The sequence below is a fragment of the Trichophyton verrucosum genome (assembly GCF_000151505.1).
Source record: "Trichophyton verrucosum HKI 0517 chromosome Unknown contig01231_1.f1.exp, whole genome shotgun sequence".
In the NCBI taxonomy this organism is placed as follows: Eukaryota; Fungi; Ascomycota; class Eurotiomycetes; order Onygenales; family Arthrodermataceae; genus Trichophyton; species Trichophyton verrucosum.
The window spans coordinates 33,048-53,535 of record NW_003315134.1 but is presented as its reverse complement, the minus strand read 5'-3'; the positions used below and the strand labels follow the sequence as shown (position 1 = coordinate 53,535).

General features: G+C 51.4%; 10 protein-coding genes across 10 annotated transcripts; 7 read left to right on the top strand and 3 right to left on the bottom strand.

Annotated features, from left to right (window-relative positions):
- Positions 1–374: 374 nt before the first annotated feature.
- TRV_08031 (uncharacterized protein) lies at positions 375–626 on the top strand (the record flags this gene model as incomplete). The annotated part of the gene is made up of 1 exon (XM_003017934.1): positions 375–626. The coding sequence occupies one exon, from the start codon at positions 375–377 to the stop codon at positions 624–626; it is 252 nt and encodes an 83-aa protein (XP_003017980.1).
- Positions 627–1,251: 625 nt separating this feature from the next.
- On the top strand, positions 1,252–2,816 carry TRV_08030 (uncharacterized protein; the record flags this gene model as incomplete). Its single annotated transcript, XM_003017933.1, has 4 exons — positions 1,252–1,254; positions 1,419–2,139; positions 2,209–2,546; positions 2,607–2,816. 4 exons carry the CDS (start codon positions 1,252–1,254, stop codon positions 2,814–2,816), a joined length of 1,272 nt encoding a protein of 423 aa, XP_003017979.1.
- Positions 2,817–3,230: 414 nt separating this feature from the next.
- TRV_08029 (uncharacterized protein) lies at positions 3,231–4,382 on the bottom strand (the record flags this gene model as incomplete). Its single annotated transcript, XM_003017932.1, has 1 exon — positions 3,231–4,382. The coding sequence occupies one exon, from the start codon at positions 4,380–4,382 to the stop codon at positions 3,231–3,233; it is 1,152 nt and encodes a 383-aa protein (XP_003017978.1).
- A 390-nt stretch (positions 4,383–4,772) lies between these two features.
- TRV_08028 (uncharacterized protein) lies at positions 4,773–5,087 on the top strand (the record flags this gene model as incomplete). Its single annotated transcript, XM_003017931.1, has 1 exon — positions 4,773–5,087. The coding sequence occupies one exon, from the start codon at positions 4,773–4,775 to the stop codon at positions 5,085–5,087; it is 315 nt and encodes a 104-aa protein (XP_003017977.1).
- Positions 5,088–5,330: 243 nt separating this feature from the next.
- Positions 5,331–6,080, bottom strand: TRV_08027 (uncharacterized protein; the record flags this gene model as incomplete). The annotated part of the gene is made up of 2 exons (XM_003017930.1): positions 5,331–5,869; positions 5,948–6,080. 2 exons carry the CDS (start codon positions 6,078–6,080, stop codon positions 5,331–5,333), a joined length of 672 nt encoding a protein of 223 aa, XP_003017976.1.
- Positions 6,081–6,282: 202 nt separating this feature from the next.
- TRV_08026 (uncharacterized protein) lies at positions 6,283–9,531 on the top strand (the record flags this gene model as incomplete). Its single annotated transcript, XM_003017929.1, has 1 exon — positions 6,283–9,531. One exon carries the CDS (start codon positions 6,283–6,285, stop codon positions 9,529–9,531), a length of 3,249 nt encoding a protein of 1,082 aa, XP_003017975.1.
- Positions 9,532–10,031: 500 nt separating this feature from the next.
- TRV_08025 (uncharacterized protein) lies at positions 10,032–11,332 on the bottom strand (the record flags this gene model as incomplete). Its single annotated transcript, XM_003017928.1, has 3 exons — positions 10,032–10,907; positions 11,048–11,122; positions 11,207–11,332. The coding sequence occupies 3 exons, from the start codon at positions 11,330–11,332 to the stop codon at positions 10,032–10,034; spliced, it is 1,077 nt and encodes a 358-aa protein (XP_003017974.1).
- Positions 11,333–11,638: 306 nt separating this feature from the next.
- Positions 11,639–13,377, top strand: TRV_08024 (MFS transporter, putative; the record flags this gene model as incomplete). The annotated part of the gene is made up of 3 exons (XM_003017927.1): positions 11,639–12,669; positions 12,745–12,996; positions 13,035–13,377. The coding sequence occupies 3 exons, from the start codon at positions 11,639–11,641 to the stop codon at positions 13,375–13,377; spliced, it is 1,626 nt and encodes a 541-aa protein (XP_003017973.1).
- A 361-nt stretch (positions 13,378–13,738) lies between these two features.
- Positions 13,739–15,923, top strand: TRV_08023 (Woronin body protein HexA, putative; the record flags this gene model as incomplete). Its single annotated transcript, XM_003017926.1, has 4 exons — positions 13,739–14,031; positions 14,158–14,375; positions 14,437–14,845; positions 14,906–15,923. 4 exons carry the CDS (start codon positions 13,739–13,741, stop codon positions 15,921–15,923), a joined length of 1,938 nt encoding a protein of 645 aa, XP_003017972.1.
- A 2,200-nt stretch (positions 15,924–18,123) lies between these two features.
- TRV_08022 (uncharacterized protein) lies at positions 18,124–18,840 on the top strand (the record flags this gene model as incomplete). The annotated part of the gene is made up of 1 exon (XM_003017925.1): positions 18,124–18,840. One exon carries the CDS (start codon positions 18,124–18,126, stop codon positions 18,838–18,840), a length of 717 nt encoding a protein of 238 aa, XP_003017971.1.
- Positions 18,841–20,488: the final 1,648 nt, after the last annotated feature.

Genomic DNA, 20,488 nt, shown 5'->3' with positions numbered 1-20,488 from the left:
TCCTTCGCTTGTGTCAGATCGGTACTTATTTTTATGGGGCGCGGGCGAGTTTCGATGGTCGGTGTACGGAGCAAGATAAAAAATATATGGGCGACGGAAGACGGATGCGGAGGAGGGTCAGAGGTGCCGATGTGGACGGTGAAGCGCTTGGCTGGCGATGGGAGTTACAGCTGCAGGAGACCAGAACGAAGGATGAGATCATAAGATGGGGATGGTTATTATTAAGATGGAGATTTGTTGGAGATGCGCGAAGACGGGCCAAAATGTTAAAAAAATGCGGATGATAAGGAGGAGGATGTGTCTTTTTTTTTTTCATGTGCAATCGGCCATGGATAGCCGATAGCCGGAGAGAAGATGAAGCCAGCTAAGACGTGATGGGCAGGCAGTTGGAGTCTATCTTGTTTGGCTCGACGGCGTTGGATGTTTGGATGGAGCGGTGGAAGAGCTCTACTTACTCCGTACTTGAGAGTACTCTATCTCACTATGGAGTCCTCCTCTATCTCAGGAGACAGCAGAGACTCTTTGTGATGGTAAAATGCCGCATCGCAGGTCTCTCTCCCTTGTATAAAGACAGGACTGAAGCCTTCTTCTCCTTCTCTTCTTTTGGACTACTTGAAAACTTCTAACTACTCTGTTATGGTAGAGTGGATGAGCTGGGAGCTGATGGAGTCGACGGATGGTGGATATAAATATCAAAGACACTTCACAGCTTGACGACTCACAACTCACGATTCACGACTCCACGATTACTGTTGGCCCCCAACTTACGCAGAGTATCCAGAACGATGATGAGCGAGCAGTCAGAAGCAGGAAAATTCTGCTTACGGAGTCCCTGCAGCCGCCCTGCCTCCTCCCTTGTCCCTTGCTCGCATCGCACAGCCAGTCAGTTTCTATTCTTGCTCCCTCTCGATCCACCGCGGCGCTAACTCAAGCATAGCCAGTAGTGTAGTTCCCCCATCTACTCTGGGCTGGATAGCAACAATAAAATAACGGATAATGCAAAACTTGGCTCTTGACTTGTGAATCTCGAGTAGAGCCTCGCTTCGGACGAGATGTCCCCTTTCTTGCTGTCGCTCCGTACCGTCTCCTCCTGGGGCGGCCGAGGGAAAAAGGAGCACGCCTAGCAGCAGCAACAACTTCAAAAAAGGACCAGACCAGGCGGAAGAAGCAAAGTTAGTCTGCTATCGGGGCGCTTCGACGATGATCTGACCTGGCGAATAGGAAGCAGAGATGCCGCTGCGGAGGCCTGTGATGGTGAGTTGCGATGCTGCAGCTTCGCCTGTGCCAGTCACATCCGTATCCATGCAGCAGGCGAATCAGAGGCTCAGGATGGCCTTTGACGGGAGACAGGGATGCGAGCCAGAGCCATAGGAAGTTGAAGGAAGGACAAGCAGAGCAGAGGCCGCAGGTCGAAAAAGCGCAGAGAGAGAAAGAGAGAGAGAGAGACCGAGAGATCGAGAGACGAGAGTCGCTGCTGGTCAAAGGCTGACAGGGGCGAGTCTTCTATCACATCGTTTAACCGCCCAACATTCCCAGCCAGACGGTTAGGCCGGTGCTATTGGCTGTGCTCGACTGGCAAAGGGGACTTCTCTTCGCTGCTGTTTGCTGGTAGATGGCCTGCGATCCCTGTCGCAAGTCACCTCTTTGCTTCTCGCCGCCCCCAGAGAGAGAGAGAGAAAGAAAGCAGGACGGCCCTTGAGAGTGCTGACCGTGCCGCTGCGACCGCCTGCATGACCCTGAGCCCCCTCCCCCCCCCCAGAAAGAAGTTGACCTCTTCTTTATTTAACTACTTTGCTTCTTCATCTCGACTGAGGCCGGCGGCTAGACAGACTGCTATACAACCATCTCTCCTCCTCGTCGTCGTCATTGTTCGTCGTTGTCGTTATCAAACTCCACTCTTTCAACCGTCCATATCAAAAAGACGACAGACACTCATCATGAGGACGCACTTCTCGCTAGGACCCTTCATTGGAGTCTTCCTGACTCTCGCCTTTGCGACCCTCGCTGCAAAGGGACACACGGTCATCGTCTACCCGGGATGGAGAGAGAACAACCTGCACAGCAACGGCACCGTCGACGAGACCAACGGCGCCGGCGTGGCCATCAGATCAAACACCTCTGAGCTTCTATATCCATACGGCATGCAATGGATCTACCCATGTACGCATGCATTCCTTCCTGTTCCTACAACTTAATCAGAACGTCCAGAAACTAACAGACAACAACCTCCAGGCGGCGGCACAGTAACCAGCACGAACAGGACGAAATGGCCCATCAATGGCGGTGCCATCTCCTTCCAGCCAGGATGGTTCCCCGGCCACAAGACTGCGCTCATCTACATCAACCTGGGCATGGGCACTACTCCCCTCAACATGAGTCTGCCCATGGTCCCGCCCTTCCAGATAACCGGTCCAACCGTTGCCCCGTACCCAGGCACCTTTTGCCTCCCCCAGGTTCCACTCCCGGCCAACATCAGCGTTAAAGCAGGCGACAACGCTACCATCCAGGTCGTCGAGGCTGCCCGTCACGGCGCAGTCTTATACAACGTGAGACAACTCTAAATGAGTACATAGCTCTTTTTTTTTTTACTTTGCTTTTGCTAACAGCTGCAGTGCGTCGACATCACCTTCGCTGAACCAAGTGAGGTCGAGCCAGTGACGAGAGATAACTGCTTCAACTCGACCAACATCACCTCCAGCACCATCTACGCCATCCCCGACAAGCCTACCAACGCAGCCCATGTCACTGCCGTCTTTACCGCGCTGGGAGTAATGCCTCTCCTTCTTGCCGGCTATTACTTTAGCATCATGCTGTAACGCAGACAGCCAGCCTCCCTGAGTAGTGAAAAGAAGAAAGAAAAAAAAGAATGTCCCTTATGCGACGGAGTTGTTGATTCCTCTCTCTCTCTCTCTTTCTTTTTTTTTTTCTTTCAATTGATGTTTGTTGTATTTTATACCCCCTTTCCAGCCTCTTAGTTACTGTTTTTTCCTTGCTTTCCGTCTGGTTTGGCATCTCATCTGGATATCCTTGCTTGTTTTCCCGGGTCGATTAACGCCGGCATCATGAAGCTATATAATGCATTGGATGGCTTTTGCAGTCATATATGATCGATTCTTATTGACGATTACTGATTATTACTGATTATTATTGATTGATATTATGGTCGGTCTATGGTTATTAGATGGTATATCCTTCTCTAACTTGGGGGCCCTTCTGCCAAATTACTTCTATTACTGCCAATGTATGAACGCCGCAAGAGCATCAACCACTTCCTGCGGCTTCTCCTGCGCCAGCCAATGTCCCGCGTCGTCGACTATGACTTCGCAGAAATCCTCGCATACGTTGTTGGCCAGCTTCTCGATCGCGCCTGGAACCTGGTACGTGCCCCAGTCCCTTGCGCCGCCAATATACAGACACGGACAGTCGATCTTCCGGCCAGCAAAGATGTCCAGGTCTCGTTTGAAGTCGGGACAGGAGCTCGTGGCCACGCGGTACCAGTTCAGCCCGCCCTGGAAGCCCGTACGCCCAAACTCGTCGACGTACACTGCCAGCTCCTCGTCCGGCAGCCAGCTCCGCGACTCCTGCACGGGCAGCGGTGTGTCCAGAGCCACGCTGAAGGCCACGGCTTCCGGCATGGAGGCATACAGGGGCATGACGTAGTAATCCGGCATCTTCGCGAGCTCCGCGGCCGTCCAGGCCTGAAGCTCAACCGGCTTGTTGAGCAACCAGGTAGCGCTCTTGAGGTAGAAGTATCCGCGCAGGAACTCATGCAAGCCCTGGGCCGGTCGCACCATATCACCGTTCGCCTGCCGCGTAGAGTAGTACCACTTGTAATGTTTCCTGTTCAACGCAGCCAGCTCCCGGTGTATATGATCATCGTCACCGCCGCCCTCGACCTCTCCCGAAAGCTCGCGCGCGCCGACAAACGGATGGTTCATGAAGGCCACGCGCTTGAAGAAATCGGGTCTCGCGAGAGCGCTGTACCCTGCCACCACGGCCCCGAAGTCATGTCCAACAATGCACTCGACGCTCTTATACCCCAGCGCATGCACCAGCACCACCATGTCCCGCACGAGGTTCGTCACGGCAAAGTCTCTTAGGTCGACGTTGTCATAGTCTCGCGTGTCCCAGCCCGTCGTCCGTCCGAAGCCTCGCTGGTCCGGCGCAACCACATAGTACCCTCCGGACGCCAGTAGCGGCATCACCTTGCGCCACGAGTACGCCAGCTCCGGGAAGCCGTGAAGCAGCAGTATCAGCGGCCGGTCGTGTGCAGCCGAGTACCCTGCCTCGAGTATATGGAATGATATTCCGAGCGGCGCCGTGTCGATCTGTCTGGAGGTCACGCCTTCTGGCAGCGGGAGCGGAGGAAGCTGGAGGGCCATTGCGGGGTCTCTCTCTCTAACTCTCTCTCTCTTTTCTGTTCTTTGCGTGTTGCGTCTCTCTGTGTATGCGTCTGATCAATATGTAGAATGTAGATATGCGTAGTTGCGGCGGGTTTGGTATCAGGTCTTCACGGTAGTCCGACTGTCTTCCACGTTCAGATATATCATAATTCTATCGGCGAAGTTCCGGCCTGCGAGTCAGCTTTCTTCGTATCTACACGCTCAGATAGCACACTTGCGCTGCGACTTGGTTCTCCTGCTGCATCCTGGCCTGCTATGCCTGAGCTGAGCCATGGGTGGCATGGTGGTGCAAGCAAAAAACGGGCGAAAAGCGCACAAGGCCGGAGGTTAGAAAAGCTACCAACCAGGTTCTACCCGCGGGTCTGTACCATGGATCAGCTCGAGTTTCTTGCTCGTCCGCTGGTTGTCTTTCTTTTTTTTTTTTTTCCCTTTAAATTTTTTCTCTCTGGCCGCCTGTTCGTGGTCTGGTCGCCGTTGAAGCTGGCCTTGAAGCTGAAACTGGCGTGGATGCGCCGTTTTGGTGGTGTTTCTTTTTCGGTGCAGAGGAAGACCTTAGACGACGAAGGGGCTGCGGCGGAGAAAAAAGAAGCCCATCCAACTTTCTCTTCCTGCGCTGTTTCAACCCTCCCAGTCAAACCAACCGCCAGGCACGCTGCCACCCACCAACCAACCACCTACTTTTAAGAGCCAACCGCCTGCTTCTCCGTCGTTCGTCTTCTGGTATTATCGCACTTCTGCGTGCTGCTGTTCTCCGTCCACCACGAGCGAGTGATCGTCTGCGTTTCCGATAGCGTCTCCGGGGCGAAGCTAGTGAGCTATCGATAGCTCTCTTCTCTGCCCTTGCGCTCCTGTTACAGATTCCAACCTGGCCACCCCGATCACCGCGGCCACTGCAGAGCGAATTCTCCGAGCATCAAGCGGCCATCGTCATCTCTCTGGGACAGGGAAGAGGCCTGTCCCGCTGTCTTTGCCTCTCTTGATGAATTCTCCGTGCTGAGCAGTCCAGCTATGTTCCGTCGCAAGAGGAGCGTCCGTCATGCTGTCAGTATCCAGGTTTTTATCTGCCAACTCCACCCCCCCCAGCATCAGTGCCCAATATGATGAAGAGATAGAGCGGCTGCTAACACTGGAATAGCCTCTAAATACCAATCCATCTCCGTCTGCGCAAACAGCTGCCCTCCAGGCGTTTCGAGCGTCCCAGAATCCAAATCCCAGCCTGTCCTCCTCCGCCGCAGCAGCTGCCCTTCGAAGCCATACCCCTCCTCCAACACCCGTCAGAGATGTCCAGACCAAGCGTATGCTGCGCAGGAAGCAGTCTGCTTCGTCTATCAGCGTTCCTCCAGGAAATACGCTTCCAAATGGCAAGAATGGAGGGCTTCGGAGAGTCCGCAGTTCCGGGTCCATGACTGCAAGGACGTTCAGAGACCAGTCGCCGGCTCGGGGAGGCAGTGCCACTTCGAACCCGGCTGATACGGTACCGGTTCCTCCCCTACCGCGTGGCTATGCAGCCTCTCCTCCGCAGAGACCTGGAAATGCAGACTTACCCGGCGTCCAGGGGACTGCATCGGCAAATGGAGCGTCAGCAGCAGCGGCGATTGCTGGACGTAGGGCTCGGTCAGTGTCCAATTTGTCATTGGGGCCGGCTGATCTTGAAAGGGGTGGTAGCAGGAACTCCATTAATTTCTCTTATCCGATGAACAGGCCGAATTCACCCCGGCTATCAATAGCTTCTCTAGATTCACCCAGAGGGGGTAGCCTAGGCTCTCCAAGACTACTACAACAACACCAGCAGCAAAAGCTCCCTACCGAACAGGCATCGGTACAGTCTACGGATAAGCCAGTTACGGGCAAGCCACCGCCGCTGTCAGAGTCTCGACCAATGCTGGTTGATCAAGCCACACAGGTTGCAGACGACTCCTTTAACCCAATGCCAACTTCTCCGCCTGGTACACAGCAGACAGACAACAAGCCGGTGGTGAACGATACCGTTGCTAAACCTTCGCCTACTGTTACTGGTGGAACGCAAACAGATAGCCATGATGAAATACGTCATGCATCACCACCACCAATCCTTGGTAGGAGGCCTTCGACAGTCCTAGAACTGCAGGAAGAAGCCGAGGATGACCAGCCTATCAAACGACAGGTAATCCATGAAAGCTTAGATTTCACCAAGCAGCGTCCGATGGAAACTATCAAATTGAAGGAACCACCGCCTGTTCAACATACCAAACCCAGGGGGAAACCACAACAACAACAACAACAACAATCACAGGCCCAGGACTCTTCTGCGCTACCTACCCCAAAAGTCTTCCACATCAGGCCTTCGTCCATCAGTCCAAACAGGCTCACACGCTTCTCCGAGCATCTGGAAATACCAGACTCGGAGAAGAACCTACACAACCCTCCACCAAGATCACTTTCACCAGCTAAACCTGCGTTGAAATCGACACCCAGCCCTTCCCTGGGAACTCGTCCCGAAAGACTAACTTACCAACCGGGCCAACCAGGCAGCGAGACTTCCGAGGGGACCTCCTTGGTCTCCGACGATGGCTCCAGGGCGGGTTCAAAAAAGAGACATCCCAAAGTCAGCTTTGAAGACGAGACAGAAGTCATCGGCCATGGCATCAGTCCTCCTACTTCTCCAGAGTCTCTAACATCTCAAAGTCCCCGGGCACATACGCCTCGGTCGTGGAGCGACAGTGTCATTCGGTCAAAGTTCGGCGACGATGATTTGAACGACTTTGAGCAGTGCTTCACTCCACGCCCTGCCCTACCGTCATTTGGCAGCATTCGGGGTCGCAAGCCATCAAGATCAAAGGACTTTGAGGATGACCCGAATCCAGCATTGGAAATATCTTCTTCCTCTGCCGACCATGCAATTGGTGGGATCCTTTCTACTGCTGGTGGGAGAGACCAGAGCAAACATGATGCAAACACTAATCTGCAGCTGCCGCCTGAAGTGACATCACTGGAGAGCACCGGCTACAGCTCGCTATCGGACGACACTTCCGGCGATGAAGGACCAGAGCTACAGTATTTCCCAGCACATCTCGATAGCAAGAGGGATGATACCCCTGCGTCAAAGGATACACCCAGCCAAGCCAACGGAACTTCCCAACCTCGCCAAATAGAGGCGCCAAATCACCTGAAGCCGACTCCCGCGATATTCATTCAACCTGCCACACCAGGTATGGAGGAGGTCGCGCACTCTAAAAGGCCATCCTCTGAGATACCCAAAGACGAAAGCACGCAAGGAGTTAACTCGTATTTCTCAGCAAATGATACAAAGACTCAGGGCCGCGAGGAGGAAGATGGTGACTCTGACTCTGATTCGGGGAATAGTGTCTATAGTGATGCCTATGAAGATCTCTCGGACCTGGAGGGAGATGGTTTTGGCTCTATTGATGCAATAGTCGATAGATCAGTACCCTCCGTGCCGCAGCCACAGCAGCCCAGCGTCACGCATTCTCAGCCTCAAGAAAGAGGTCAACGAGACGAATTAAACGGTACAGCCGAATCTTATGCAGCGGCAAATGTTACTCCAGAAACGCAGTCGCAACCTGCTCATCAACGTCAACCAGAAGGTACCGCTGAAGAAGGCGAAAGTCGCCGCCAGGCTTTATCTACAGCTAAGACAGCTGGGAAGCCCTTATTCGAAGAGAAGACGACAAGCCCACCCGCAGCCCCATCTCATCCAAGCCCAAACATATGCTCTTCTGGACAATTCAACCGTCACTCACCGGCTCTTCGCCCAATCCTAGAATCCAATGGATCAAGTGAAAACAAACCTGTCAAAGCAAAGGGGAAAGCCGCTCCCGCAATCCGTCCACAGCGGACAATGTCAAATGCAAGCGACTCATCCAGCAGTTTCAAACGGCCCAAGAGATTCCGTTCAACGGGGCGCTATACCCTACGACGAACCATGAGGACGACCAGTGCTGATCACATGGAAGTGCTATCGGACGGCGGTCTGCCTCCTACAAAGACAATTGACCATTCATTAAACCGCCGACCATTCTCCTCTAACGATACCCGTCCAACGATGCGAACCACTCTGCGTCAGTCTCCAAGCACCGCCACTTCGAGATTCTCTGTGTTAACCGGCCGAGGCAAATCTGCAAAGGCAAATGGATCATCAGCAAAACATCAGCCGTTTAAATCAAGATACGAAGATTCCAGCGATGAAGAAGGCGGGGCTATCAAACTCAGGCCTGTCCGGGGTATACCGAGGAGACGAAATGAAACAGAAGGCGACTCGACCGACCTTGACGATAGTTCCGAGGACGAGGCTACCAGACATGTTCTACGACGGAAAAAGTCGATTAAGGGCGACTCAAGGGCTATTAAGGACCCCGCCGTTGCTGCTGCTGTAGCAAGGCTAATGGCTCCGAGAGACATTGAGCAATCAGCTGCAATCTCCGCCATACCAGGCCCTGAGCAACTTCCTGAGTTCAATATCAAACACAGGAGTGGTTTGCTTGGGCGTCTTCACCTGCCAAAGAACAACAAGCTACGTAGAGAGTCAATGCTACGAAAGCCCGATATAACCCTCGAGCAACCAAGGCTGGGGCTGGAACAAGCCAGTATTGCTTCCCCGGGCCTACCAGAAGAAGACTACGCAAGATCCACATCTGTCAATGGACACGTATTGGAAAGTTCGCGGAGTGATTGGCAGCCACTATCACCCAAACTGCAGAAACGAGCGAGCAAACTAATGCATCGGCCTGCCGGTGACTCCTGGCCTCTTCGTTCAAACGGGCACACTGCATTCTCTCTACCATCGTCACCCAGTACGACCGAGAGAAGAAGGCCAACAGTGTTACCAATGCAGGAAATCACTAATGGCAAGGACTCAGACACTCGCCCTCGGACAGCAGATAGTGTGGCAGCACAGAATACAACACAACCTACAAACACCGCGTCTGTACCGAACAGCCCAATGAGTCCGGCTAGAGCAGAAAGATCTCTCTGGGCGTCTCGGTTCCGGCCTTCTAGACGTGCCACAGATGACAATTCGACTGTATCAGCGGTATCAGAAGTGCACCTCTCATCGTTGCGGAATGAGATCCCCCGACATGAGAAAAAGGGCAGGTTTCCAAGGCTGAAAAAAGTTTTTGGGATTTCCTGAAACAAGATATCTACAACAACACCATGAATCCGACCGTTGATCAATGCCATTCTCTGATATATTTTACATCCCCTGTTCAATATACACATCAATTAACTCTCCTTCAACCCAACATCTCTCTACTTACGTTCTCTAGTCCGCAGATCATTTATCCCCCTCCTATTTTCTTAAAATTTGCCATAAATATTTATTTGCTTCTTGATATGTCGTTGCATAATATTGGCATCAGGTTTATGTTTCAAGTGAAATCCCAAAAGCACCACGATAATAATGTTTTGACTGTTTAGTATGGCTCCTTTTCTTTCCCCTTTCACCCACCCATACATTCCATCTTCCTGCAGATAGATTGTTTTCCTTCTGTCCTTTTTAATGCCATGTCAGTAATGATAATAACGCTTGATATTTGTACCACTTTTAATTCAGCTGATATACGAAAATAAATACGTATTCAAGTAGCACGGCCCTCTAAATAGATAAACCAAGTAAAACCCAGCAGCCATCTATGCTCCATTCACGGTACCAGCCAGAACCATCTGCCCCCAGAAATAAAGCTCCCATCCAACAGAAGCCTGGAGCCAGAAATACCCTCCCTTATCACCCGATTTCTTGCTAAACGCATCCTTTGCAACAAACAAATCACTAATGACAAACATTACTGCTCCCAAGCTTCTTTGATTCTGCATCGACATGCTCGTCGGAAGTCGCAGCACCGGTACCGTCGAAACAGCAGAAGCAACCATACAGCTGATGATCAACGTATACAAACACACCAGATGCCGCATATCATCCGGCACAGACAGACGCAACACATTTGATCTCATCAGCGAGGCGTTTGCCTCCAGCTCACTTCCTGGTCTCGGGTATAATACCCCCAGCCATCTCGCAGCAAGTAACGAGGCCATCGCCACACTCACGAAGACAGACCATGATATGCTTTGCGTATCTTCCAGAAAGGCAAGGATATACGCTATGTGAGCTGCAGCGAAAGCACCGATTCCAGCCTGGAATGACGCCGATAGAGACACTTCCTTCTCAACCTTCGGTTGGTTTGGGTTCTGGGACTTGGTGTGTATGCTGTACTCGCTTCGGGAGGGTATTAGGAGGAAATCTCCGATGAGAGAGAAGAAGAGGCCCCAGGTGATGTAATTGCGGTAGGGAGAGGGTTCGTTGAGAGTTAAGTGGAGGGCTCCTGAGAGAAAGGCGAGGGAGGAGATTGGTTTGGCCAGAAGGTGGCCTATGTATATTGAATTGACCAGGATTGGTAGGGATACCAGCAGGAGGTACACTGCAGCCTGTGGAGGGAGACTGACATCCATCGTGAGGGTTGCTTCGTTATCTGTGAGTGGATGGTTCTCATGAAGTTCATGAAGCTGATGCTGCAACAGCAAATAATATCTAACAGCTGCTCGTTATCTCCAACCCTGGAAGGCAGTTTTCTATCTGCACCGAGAAGAAGAACATCGCGGCCCGAGGTGAACAAACCTGGCAGGAAGCGGGACATGTGATGTCTACATACTGGAGGATCTAGGTAGAGCTTGCTACCCGATCCGGCAATTCTGACTACAGCTTCATCTTTGCTGCTTGAGACGCCCTACCGAAGCTGATTCTACTCTTCGGCTAATGTGTTCAATTGATAGATTCAGTTGCTCTTCGAACTGCCCATGCCCATACTTACTTCTGATGGTCCTTGGGTAACTTTATGGCGGTTGACATAACTAACCCCATGTGACTTGCCGGGAGTCCGGTTATACGATAGATCGCTGTGAATAACATTTTCGCGTCCAAGGAAATGCAGCTGCATCCTAGCTAAAACATGCATAACACCTGAGGTCGCCACTCGAGTCATTTGTTTTTTCCCTTTTTTTCCCTTTTATGTCAGTTTATCTGCACCTTTGAGAAAGCGGGTTTAACGGAAATAACAGCACTTCCCGTCGGTGACGCCCTTTGGGTCGTCCGAACGGGGTGGGGTATCAAAGAGCATGCTATTCAACCATGAGCCTTGAATTTTTGGTACAGTCTGGCCTGGATTTAATATATATTCAAAAGTCCCCTGGGGTTCCGAAGAAAGGGCGAATTACTACCTCTTCAAGGAAACCTGGACGTGAATATGCCAGAGAAGGAAATAGAAAACGTTATCTGTCAGGATGGAGTACTCGATGCCAATGCCAACGGTGGAGCCAAAGATATGGGAGAACTTGAAAGTGGCCATACCCAAGAAGAAAGAGGAAGAGAGGAAGAAGCGGCAATCTATTCAGCTTTCAAACCAGGAACCAAGATTTTTATATTGGCGATGGCTACATTTTCATCCTTATTCTCCCCCATGTCGACAACAGTTTACTTGCCGGCCCTGACCCCCATTTCAGCCGATCTGAACGTCTCGACTAACCTTATCAATCTGACACTGACCACCTACATGGTCTTCCAGGCCCTCTCCCCCACATTTTTTGGAGACTTTGCAGACACAAGCGGGCGCAGGCCTGCATACATTACCACTTTTGCAGTTTACCTAGCTGCCAACATTGGCCTAGCCCTGCAGAACAGTTATCCAGCACTGTTAGTGCTGCGGTGCCTGCAGAGTGCAGGAAGTAGCGCGACCATTGCCATCACGATGGGTGTGATGGCAGACATTGCAACTGTCTCCGAAAGGGGGAGGTATGTAGGCATGGTTTTGACGGGAACTTTGGTTGGTCCAGCAATAGGCCCGGTACTAGGTGGTGTACTTGTGCAGTACCTTGGATGGCGATCAACCTTCTGGTTTCTGGCAATTGGAGCCGGAGTGTTTCTGGTGCCGTATGTGCTTTTTGTGCCGGAAACATGCCGGAATGTGGTGGGTGATGGCTCTGTGCAACCGCCGTGGTGGTGGAGCCGCACACTGATGGATATATGGAAAGGCAAAAAGGTCCGGCCGAGCAAGGTGGAATGGGAAGCATCTCTGGCAGACCAAGGGATCAAGAGGAGGACATCTAGCTTTCCTAACCCGCTGCAGTGTGCAAGATTGGCGCTAGAGAAGGACATCGGACTGATCCTGGGGGTCACCGCGGTGTTGTACGGGGCGTTTTATATCATGTTGGCTTCTGTCCCATCCCTCTTCAAAGAGATATATGGATTCAACGAGTTCCAGGTTGGACTCTGCTACTTGTATGTCAATTTCAGTCGTGGGGCCCATGGGTTCTCGTGGGATAGAAGTATTTTTGGTTGCTAACGTATTTAAAGGCCAAGCGCAGCTGGGGGGATAGCATCAAGCTTCAGCATTGGCCACCTTCTAGACTGGAAGTTCCGGCGCATCGCTACGAGCCTTGGCCTGCCTGTGGACCGCAAACGAGCCCAAAGCCTGAAGGAATTCCCCATCGAACGGGCCCGGATTTCGCTCATGCTCCCACTCCTCTACGCCGGCATGGCCACGATGGTTGGGTACGGTTGGGCTCTTGAGCAGAGGGCGATGCTTGCTGGACCACTGATACTGCAGTTTGTGACGGGCTTCTGCACCGGTAGCGCCTTTACAGCAATGAGCACGCTGCTGGTGGACCTGTACCCGTTCAACCCGTCAGCGGTGACGGCAGCAAGCAACCTGATCCGTTGCCTAGTGGGAGCGGGGGCAACGGCATCGTTCAACCCTCTGATCGAGCGGATTGGAATAGGCTGGTGCTTCACGGTGTGGTGTCTGTTGACTGTGGGGGTGTCTCCAGGTCTCTGGGTAGTTATCCGATGGGGTCCAGCATGGAGGGAGCGGCGGCGGCGGCAGCAGCAGCAGCAGCAGCAGGCATCATCTCTCTGACAGCAGCCAAAGAGACACACGCATCCGATCGTGCTGCCATGGTAACACTGAACAAGCGAAGCTGGCGGTAAAACAACACTGCAACGGAGGCCGGTGGCTGGCGCCGTCGCCCGGGCAACCGCAGCAGACCAAACAGGCCGGCGTAAAAAAGCCGAGGTCCATCCCCATCCCGTGATTAGTCATCGGCTGGCCTCTGTTTACGTCTCTTTTGTAGGCGCCGCGCGTAACACTGTATTGACGCCGTAACGCTGTAATCTGCACTCCTGCTTCCGTACCAGAAACATCAGAAACGTGAAAAGCAAGCAAGCGACCAGGAGGATCAAAGAGGCCCCAGACATAGTTTTTTGACATGTGGGCGATGCGCTGCCCGAGTTGCCGTCTTCTGAAGGCTGGAAATTGGGATGCTGCAGCAATGGAGTCGAGTCGAGGCCGATGGCTGGGGAAGGCAGCACGCAACGCCGGAGCTGGAACTGGAGCTGGAGCGAGCCAGAGCTGGGGAGGCTGGGTCTGAGAGCTTGCATGAGCTGGCATTGTGGTGGCAACCAACCACCAAGGTCCACGACGTCTTCTCCATCGGCCCTTTTGTCTTCACTACTAACTGTCCTCATCGTCCCTCTCACTTTGTATATCCTTCCTTTCACCATCTCTCACCCTCTCTCTCTCTCTCTCACTTGCGAGGTCTCTCACCCGGGGCCTGTCAAACCAACAACCAGAGTTGAGGTGCCGTTTGTAACGTAAAATACGTCGTACGGTACCAGGGACCTGTGCCGGGAAACCACGCTAGCCGCTTCTGGACGTGACATCGTAAAATAAACAAACAAAAGCCTTGTTTTCTTACCGTACAGATACAGGCCGCCTTTGGTCCTCCTTTTCTGCCGCAGGCCAAATAAGAAGTCGAAAACTTCCCAGCCTCCGACTTTCTCTTCCTTCTTCTTCTTCTTCTTCCTCTTCTTCTTCCTCTCCTCCATCGCCAGCCTCGACTTCACTCCATCAATTCCATCTCAATTGACCTTCTTCCATCTCCCAGAACAGGACAGACGCCAGTCTATCTTCGTTCTCATCACCCTCTGTGCCCCTTCGTCCCCGTTGTAGCTGTAGGACTTGAGAGACCCCCGTCTTTTCTTGTCTAGCCTTTCGAATTGTCACCCAGTTCGAAAGGCATTCGAGAAAGGACGCCCCTCAAGCAGCCAATCTGGACTTTGACGCCCGCGTCCCCATCCCCTTCAGTGTCTTCCCGTCGTCGTACCGGAGTGACGCTGCTGCCGCTGTCTCTGAGTCGACTCAGGAGAGAGTAGAGGGCGAGGTCAAGTTTTCAGGTGCTTCGCGCGTCGGACGGGAAGATACTCGATACGAAGGCCCCCTCCCAGCACCAAGAACCTCTACCCAGCAAGCCACTGCTTCCTTTGACCAGCGCTTCGACAACGAGGAGTTCCGTCCTGTCACCGACTACAGACAAACCACTGTCGTAGCCCACGAGGAGCACCCCCGTCACAGCCACCAGCAGGAACACATCCCTGAAGTTCAGCTTTCCCGGGAAAGGTTAGTCTTGTTTTCTTTGCTTTTCCCTCCATTTCCCTCCCTCTAACTAGAGTCCTCTAGATACTACGAGACCAGAGATCGTCGAGAGACTGAACTTGATACCCAGCTTGACATCACTGAGCGTCAATACCGTGCCCGTACTGATCCTCGCTACCAAGCCCAGTACGAGTCTGAACCCCGCCAAGTTCGAGACGTAGACGTCGGGTACAGCAGCAGCCGTACCTTCAGCTCCGTCGAGAGACCCTCCGAGAAAGTTCGAGAAGTCGACGTTGCCTACAGCCGGGCCTACGAGACCGTCGACAACGCTCGTCCACCAGTCGAAGTCCGTGACATCGACTACCAGGAGCAGACCAAGAAGTCAGATACCCTCAACCTCATCTCTGATCACCGCGTAGTTCAGGAGCAGGACCCCAAAGCCAAAATGGGTTACTACGACGACGAAGGTCAGTACCACTCCTTCCGCCGCGGAGTCGAGCGTGCTGCCGAGCGCGTGATGCACCCATTCCATCACCGCCACCATCACCACCACCACCAAACTCACGAAGATGGAATCATTTCTGACGAGCGCCGCGCCAATCAAGTTGTCCCACGTGAAAACGTCCGCGTTGTCCAGCCCCGTGGTGGACACCCACCAGACACCATCACCATCCCCTGCCACTTCATCCGCATCGGCGACCTTTTGATCCTCCAGGGCCGCCCTTGCCAGGTTATCCGTGTCTCCGTTTCCCAGCAGACTGGCCAGCACCGTTACCTCGGTGTCGACCTCTTCACCCGCCAGCTCCATGAGGAGTCCAGCTTCATCTCCAACCCATCCCCATCTGTCGTCGTCCAGAGCATGCTCGGCCCCGTCTACAAGACCTACCGTGTCCTCGACATGCGTGACGACAACCGCATCGTCGCCATGACCGAGACCGGTGACGTCAAGCAGGGTCTCCGTGTTGTCGACCAGGGCAACCTCTTCAACCGCATCGCCGATGCCTTTGCCGAGGGCCGTGGCTCCGTCCGTGCCCTCGTCATCAACGACGGTGGCCGCGAGCTCGTCGTCGACTACAAGGTCATCCACGGTTCCAGACTTTAGACAACCAAACCCACAAACCAGTCAGCCAAACAAAGGTACCTCGGCCCCAACCTTAACCTTATATTCTGCCCGGTTAACTAACACACCACTTGTAGAGATACAACGAATTCAATTTCCTGTCATTTTGATCTATGTCTAGTTTGGATACCAGATGTATTGCCTGGACATCAATTTTGACAAGCTTGTTTCCTCTTTACGTCTCGGAATCCAATGTTCTATTTTCCTTTGTCGATAACTTGAAACTTAGTAGTAGTGAACACCTTTCCTTTGTCAGTGCCTGCTTTGCTTTCTTACTAATACGACGTCTAATCAACCTTGTAAAAATGAAATGGAAATGAAAGTTTGCTCTATGTAAGACTCTTCCCTTATGTTGGTCCCCAAGTAGACGCTTTTTGTAGGACTAAAGTAGAGAATGACGTGTTGGTTTGCTCTCTATTCATGGGCCAGCTAACTAAATGTTTGGTTCGAAGGGTTACATCCGTGGTCCTAGACTGTAGTACATGGCTTCTGTGATCTCGGTATATTGACCAACACGAGATAACGGGTTCCAGGGTAAAGGAGTCTTCATACAAATGTTACACTGTAGTAAAAAACAAGTCGTTGCTAGGATAGGTTAACTAGTTGACGCTGAACTATGCTCTTGAATTTGGTTGACTCTTTGGATGGCTTCCTAGGTGGGAGCCAACCATTCTTATATTCTTACTGAGTAGAAATAATATCTACACTCTGTTTCTTTCCTGTCTATATCGACACCTACTGTTAGTTACTGGCTGTAATCATTTCTCCATGTTGACGTAATAAAATTCAAGTTCATCTGTGGTCAATTCTTTCCACTGACTTGCTAGTAGCTTTATAACTATCGTGAGTCCATTCCCTTGACGTCTACTTTACTTTATCTATATCCAACAACCATGACAGACAGGCTATGCACGGAGTAATCTAGCTACTGCCAGGGATGACGGCGGCCCTTATCTCGGGAGCAGCCTAAACCCGGTGGACTTTGTTTTCCGCGGCNNNNTATCTCGCCTCATCCTTTTGGCGCTGTGCTATTGGAGGCAGAGCCAGCCAGGCGGTTCGCGGGGCCTGCGTCTGTCGGAAAAGTATGCAGCGGAAGAAAGGCTGCTGCTCGCTCATGGCCTACTGGTACAGCAACAGAGGGACTTTAGCTTGGTCAACGGGAGAGGGTTGATATTCTCCATTCCGGTGCTGGTGGGCTGATATCGCTGGTCATGCTCAAGAAACCCTCATACCATCGACTGACCAGCAACTTTAGTTACCCTACGAGACGCCCGAGTAAGCAACTAGATATCGAAACGAGAAGCAGACTCCAAAGCCCACAGGGCCACAAGACCACACTCGGGTCGGCTACCCACAACTGCTGCCCAGATGAAGCGGGAGACACGCTCCATCCAGCGAATAGCAGCGGCGGGACAGCGAGAAACAGAAGAAACCCCCGCATCGCAAGGTTTACTCGCTCCTTGGTGTCCTATTCGAAACAGGTTTCATTGCCACCTTCGTGAGGCCCGTCGGGTGTCTCGTGCCGTCGCATGACTTCTGCTTTGTCAACCTGCAGTTAGGCCGATAACTATCATATAGTTATCTATCGTCCGCTGGGGACCGGGGTTTGCAGATACATCACAAAGACAGAGATAAAGGGGATGAGCCATAGCTACCCAACCAAGCTACATGATAGTTACACATCAAACGTTGCAGTTGAGTTAGCAATGGAGCATTCATTGGGTGGCTGAGAACTGAATATACGAACTGGAGGGCAAGCCTGAGGGCGGGGAACAGCTGACTTGGGGAATAAATTGCTCCTTTTACTAGTTGCTCTTGCTCGATGGAATTGAACGACTTTTAACTACTTAGTGAGCCATTCACCCGAGAGGTAAGGTCAACTGCAACACCCCGTTTGATGCATACCTCACCTGTGCCCCAGCGATCCCCACCTAAGCTGATCGATACCCACGATGCGATCGGCGAACAAATCAAGACAATATCGTGCATATATATGGCCTCCATGCACGATGAAAAAGCCCTATGAGTTGGCGATATTTCATTCCAAACTGGAGTGAAGACAGGGGTTTGATGTATATATACGTCTCACCCCTCTACCTTACCCTCTACACCGCAAGTCCATATTATCGTCTCTCAGTCCCGTATACATCTAACGAGCAGCAGACTGTCAATAGTGGTGATAATGGAAGCTCCCAGCTCAACAAAGCAAACGGATGCCCCTTTTCGTTTTCTCGATCTGCCCTTTGAAATTCGCCATGAAATCTATTCATACTGTATGCCGTACCATACCCATTTTGAGGAGATACGCTATTTCAGGGCCCGCGCTAGCTTTCCGCAGCCGGCAGTAAAAAAGTCAAACGTCAAGAACAAAAATGCCCTCCTCCGCGTCTCAAAACAGATAAGTGAGGAGTGTCTGAACATACTATACGGCAAAAACAGATTCTATATCACCCTCAACGCTTCGAAACGATGCCTCCTTGCCAATCGTATCACTACAGAGAACAGAACTAGAATCAGAGATGTGGTTGTTATTGTGCGACACATGGGGCCCGCATACGGGCTACCGCCGCCTGTGCCTGCAGATGGGCTGTGGTCTTCGTTGCTCCCTGGCCTAAGACAGCTGAAGATCATTGCTGAGCAGCCCGTGCAATCTCCCAATTCACCCTTTGACCCAGCCTTTGACGAAAAGGTCAGAAGCTGGGTCAAGTGGTTTGGCCTTCTGATGGAGTGTTTTGCGAAATATTTGACTTCTTATACCGTCGTCGAGGTGGACGAGAACGGAAAGGACGTCACTACGGAGCTTGTCAGGCAACATCTCACCCATAGTTATCGAGTGGTCAGAGACGATATCCACGGCGACTTTATTTTCCAGAGGGGACGATTTGCCATACATGCATAGCATCTCATTGAGCAGCTGGACTACTCCAACCATTTTAATGATAACCGATTTTAATCCCTTTCAACATTGTTCTCTCTCTCTTTCTTGTTCCTTTCTTGGACTGCATATTTTAGGGCATACTTATCTGTTATTTTCCCACATATATCCAGCACACTTCGTTTGACATCCCTTCTCCTTCTCCACGGCGCATCATACAATACTGAAATCCTCATTTATGACCACCAGTGAATGTCATGGATATACTGTTGTCGACCTGAGATAGAGCCACGTGACTAGTTAACTATTTATAGCTCTCGACGCACTGAATCCACTTTTTAACACTTGCTCAAGACCCACATCGCGGCTATTTCTCTGACTCCAACCACAAAAGCGCTACCAAGTCGTTTATCCTCCAAGCTCCAACGTCACAGATCCATCCCCTTGACAAAGAACGTAACTTTCACGATATCACGGAGTATTTTAAGCATTTTCGGAAGAAACCTTCATCCAAAACCAACCTTATTATCATCTACTGAGTTATGGAGAGATCGAAGCAGAGTTCTCACTTCCGTCTCCTAGACCTTCCCCTCGAAATACGTCGAGAAATCTACTACTGTTGTCTGCCTCGAGGGCGGCTGGTCATTCTACCATCGACGGCCGACGGCAAGCCGCAATTCAGCTACCCGCAGCGACCTTCTGATCAACAGATTTCAGGCCACAGAAACAATATCCTTCATCTTTCCAAACAAGTAAGCGAGGAGTGTCTTGACATTCTCTATGGCGAAAACAGGTTCCGTCTGAGTTTCAGTGCTACTATCCACTATGCACCTCGGACAATTCAGGAGACCGCCGAGCCGCATCTTATAACCCAGCATATCACGCCCAAAAATCGCAACAGAATCCGTTCTCTGGTGATTTTAGCGTTGCCGACGGCGTGGCGCCAGGATATGGCAATTTGCACTGGCTTGAAATCTGTGCCTGAGCGGCTCAACTGTTTTCATATTTTTACCCGGAAAAGACAGGCTACAGGCGATGACACCGAACAGGTGATACTCGAGCGTTTTCATCAGTTTGTGGAATTTATGTGTAGCCGCATAACTCCTCAAGCTACGGTGCGACTTTCGGATTTCGTGCCTAAGAATGGTAAGCCTCGGGGAGGTATGCGTCTAAGCATAGTAAGTGCTAGCAATAGCCCGAGTGTGAGCTACTATGCGGTGTGAAGTGGGGTGATGCTGCGGTATATAATCTGGATACCGTTGCAATATATTATACTATACATTCATCGTGGCTCAGATTTTAAGTGCATCTTAGCGATTGAGTCGGCATAATGCTTATCAGTAATCATAGATATAAGCCTTTTACTTAACATGAGATATGTAATCCACGCCAAATATCAAGATAATAATGTATGGCAGGTTCCCAAGTTTACGTATGGTCATCATTCGTGTAAGCTACTGGTGTTATATTCCTTTTAGCTGAGGTTACGGGTATATCACGCTGGGATCAGTAGCAATAAATTGGTAGGATTTGACGCTGGTCTGTCCTTTAGTATGGAAGTATACCTTTCTGATATTTCAAATTAGCTCATGACAATCGATGTTTAATTTGATAGAAATTAGTTAGTCACCTTCTAGGTGTTTTGAGGTCAAGGACTTGAACATGCTGCTGT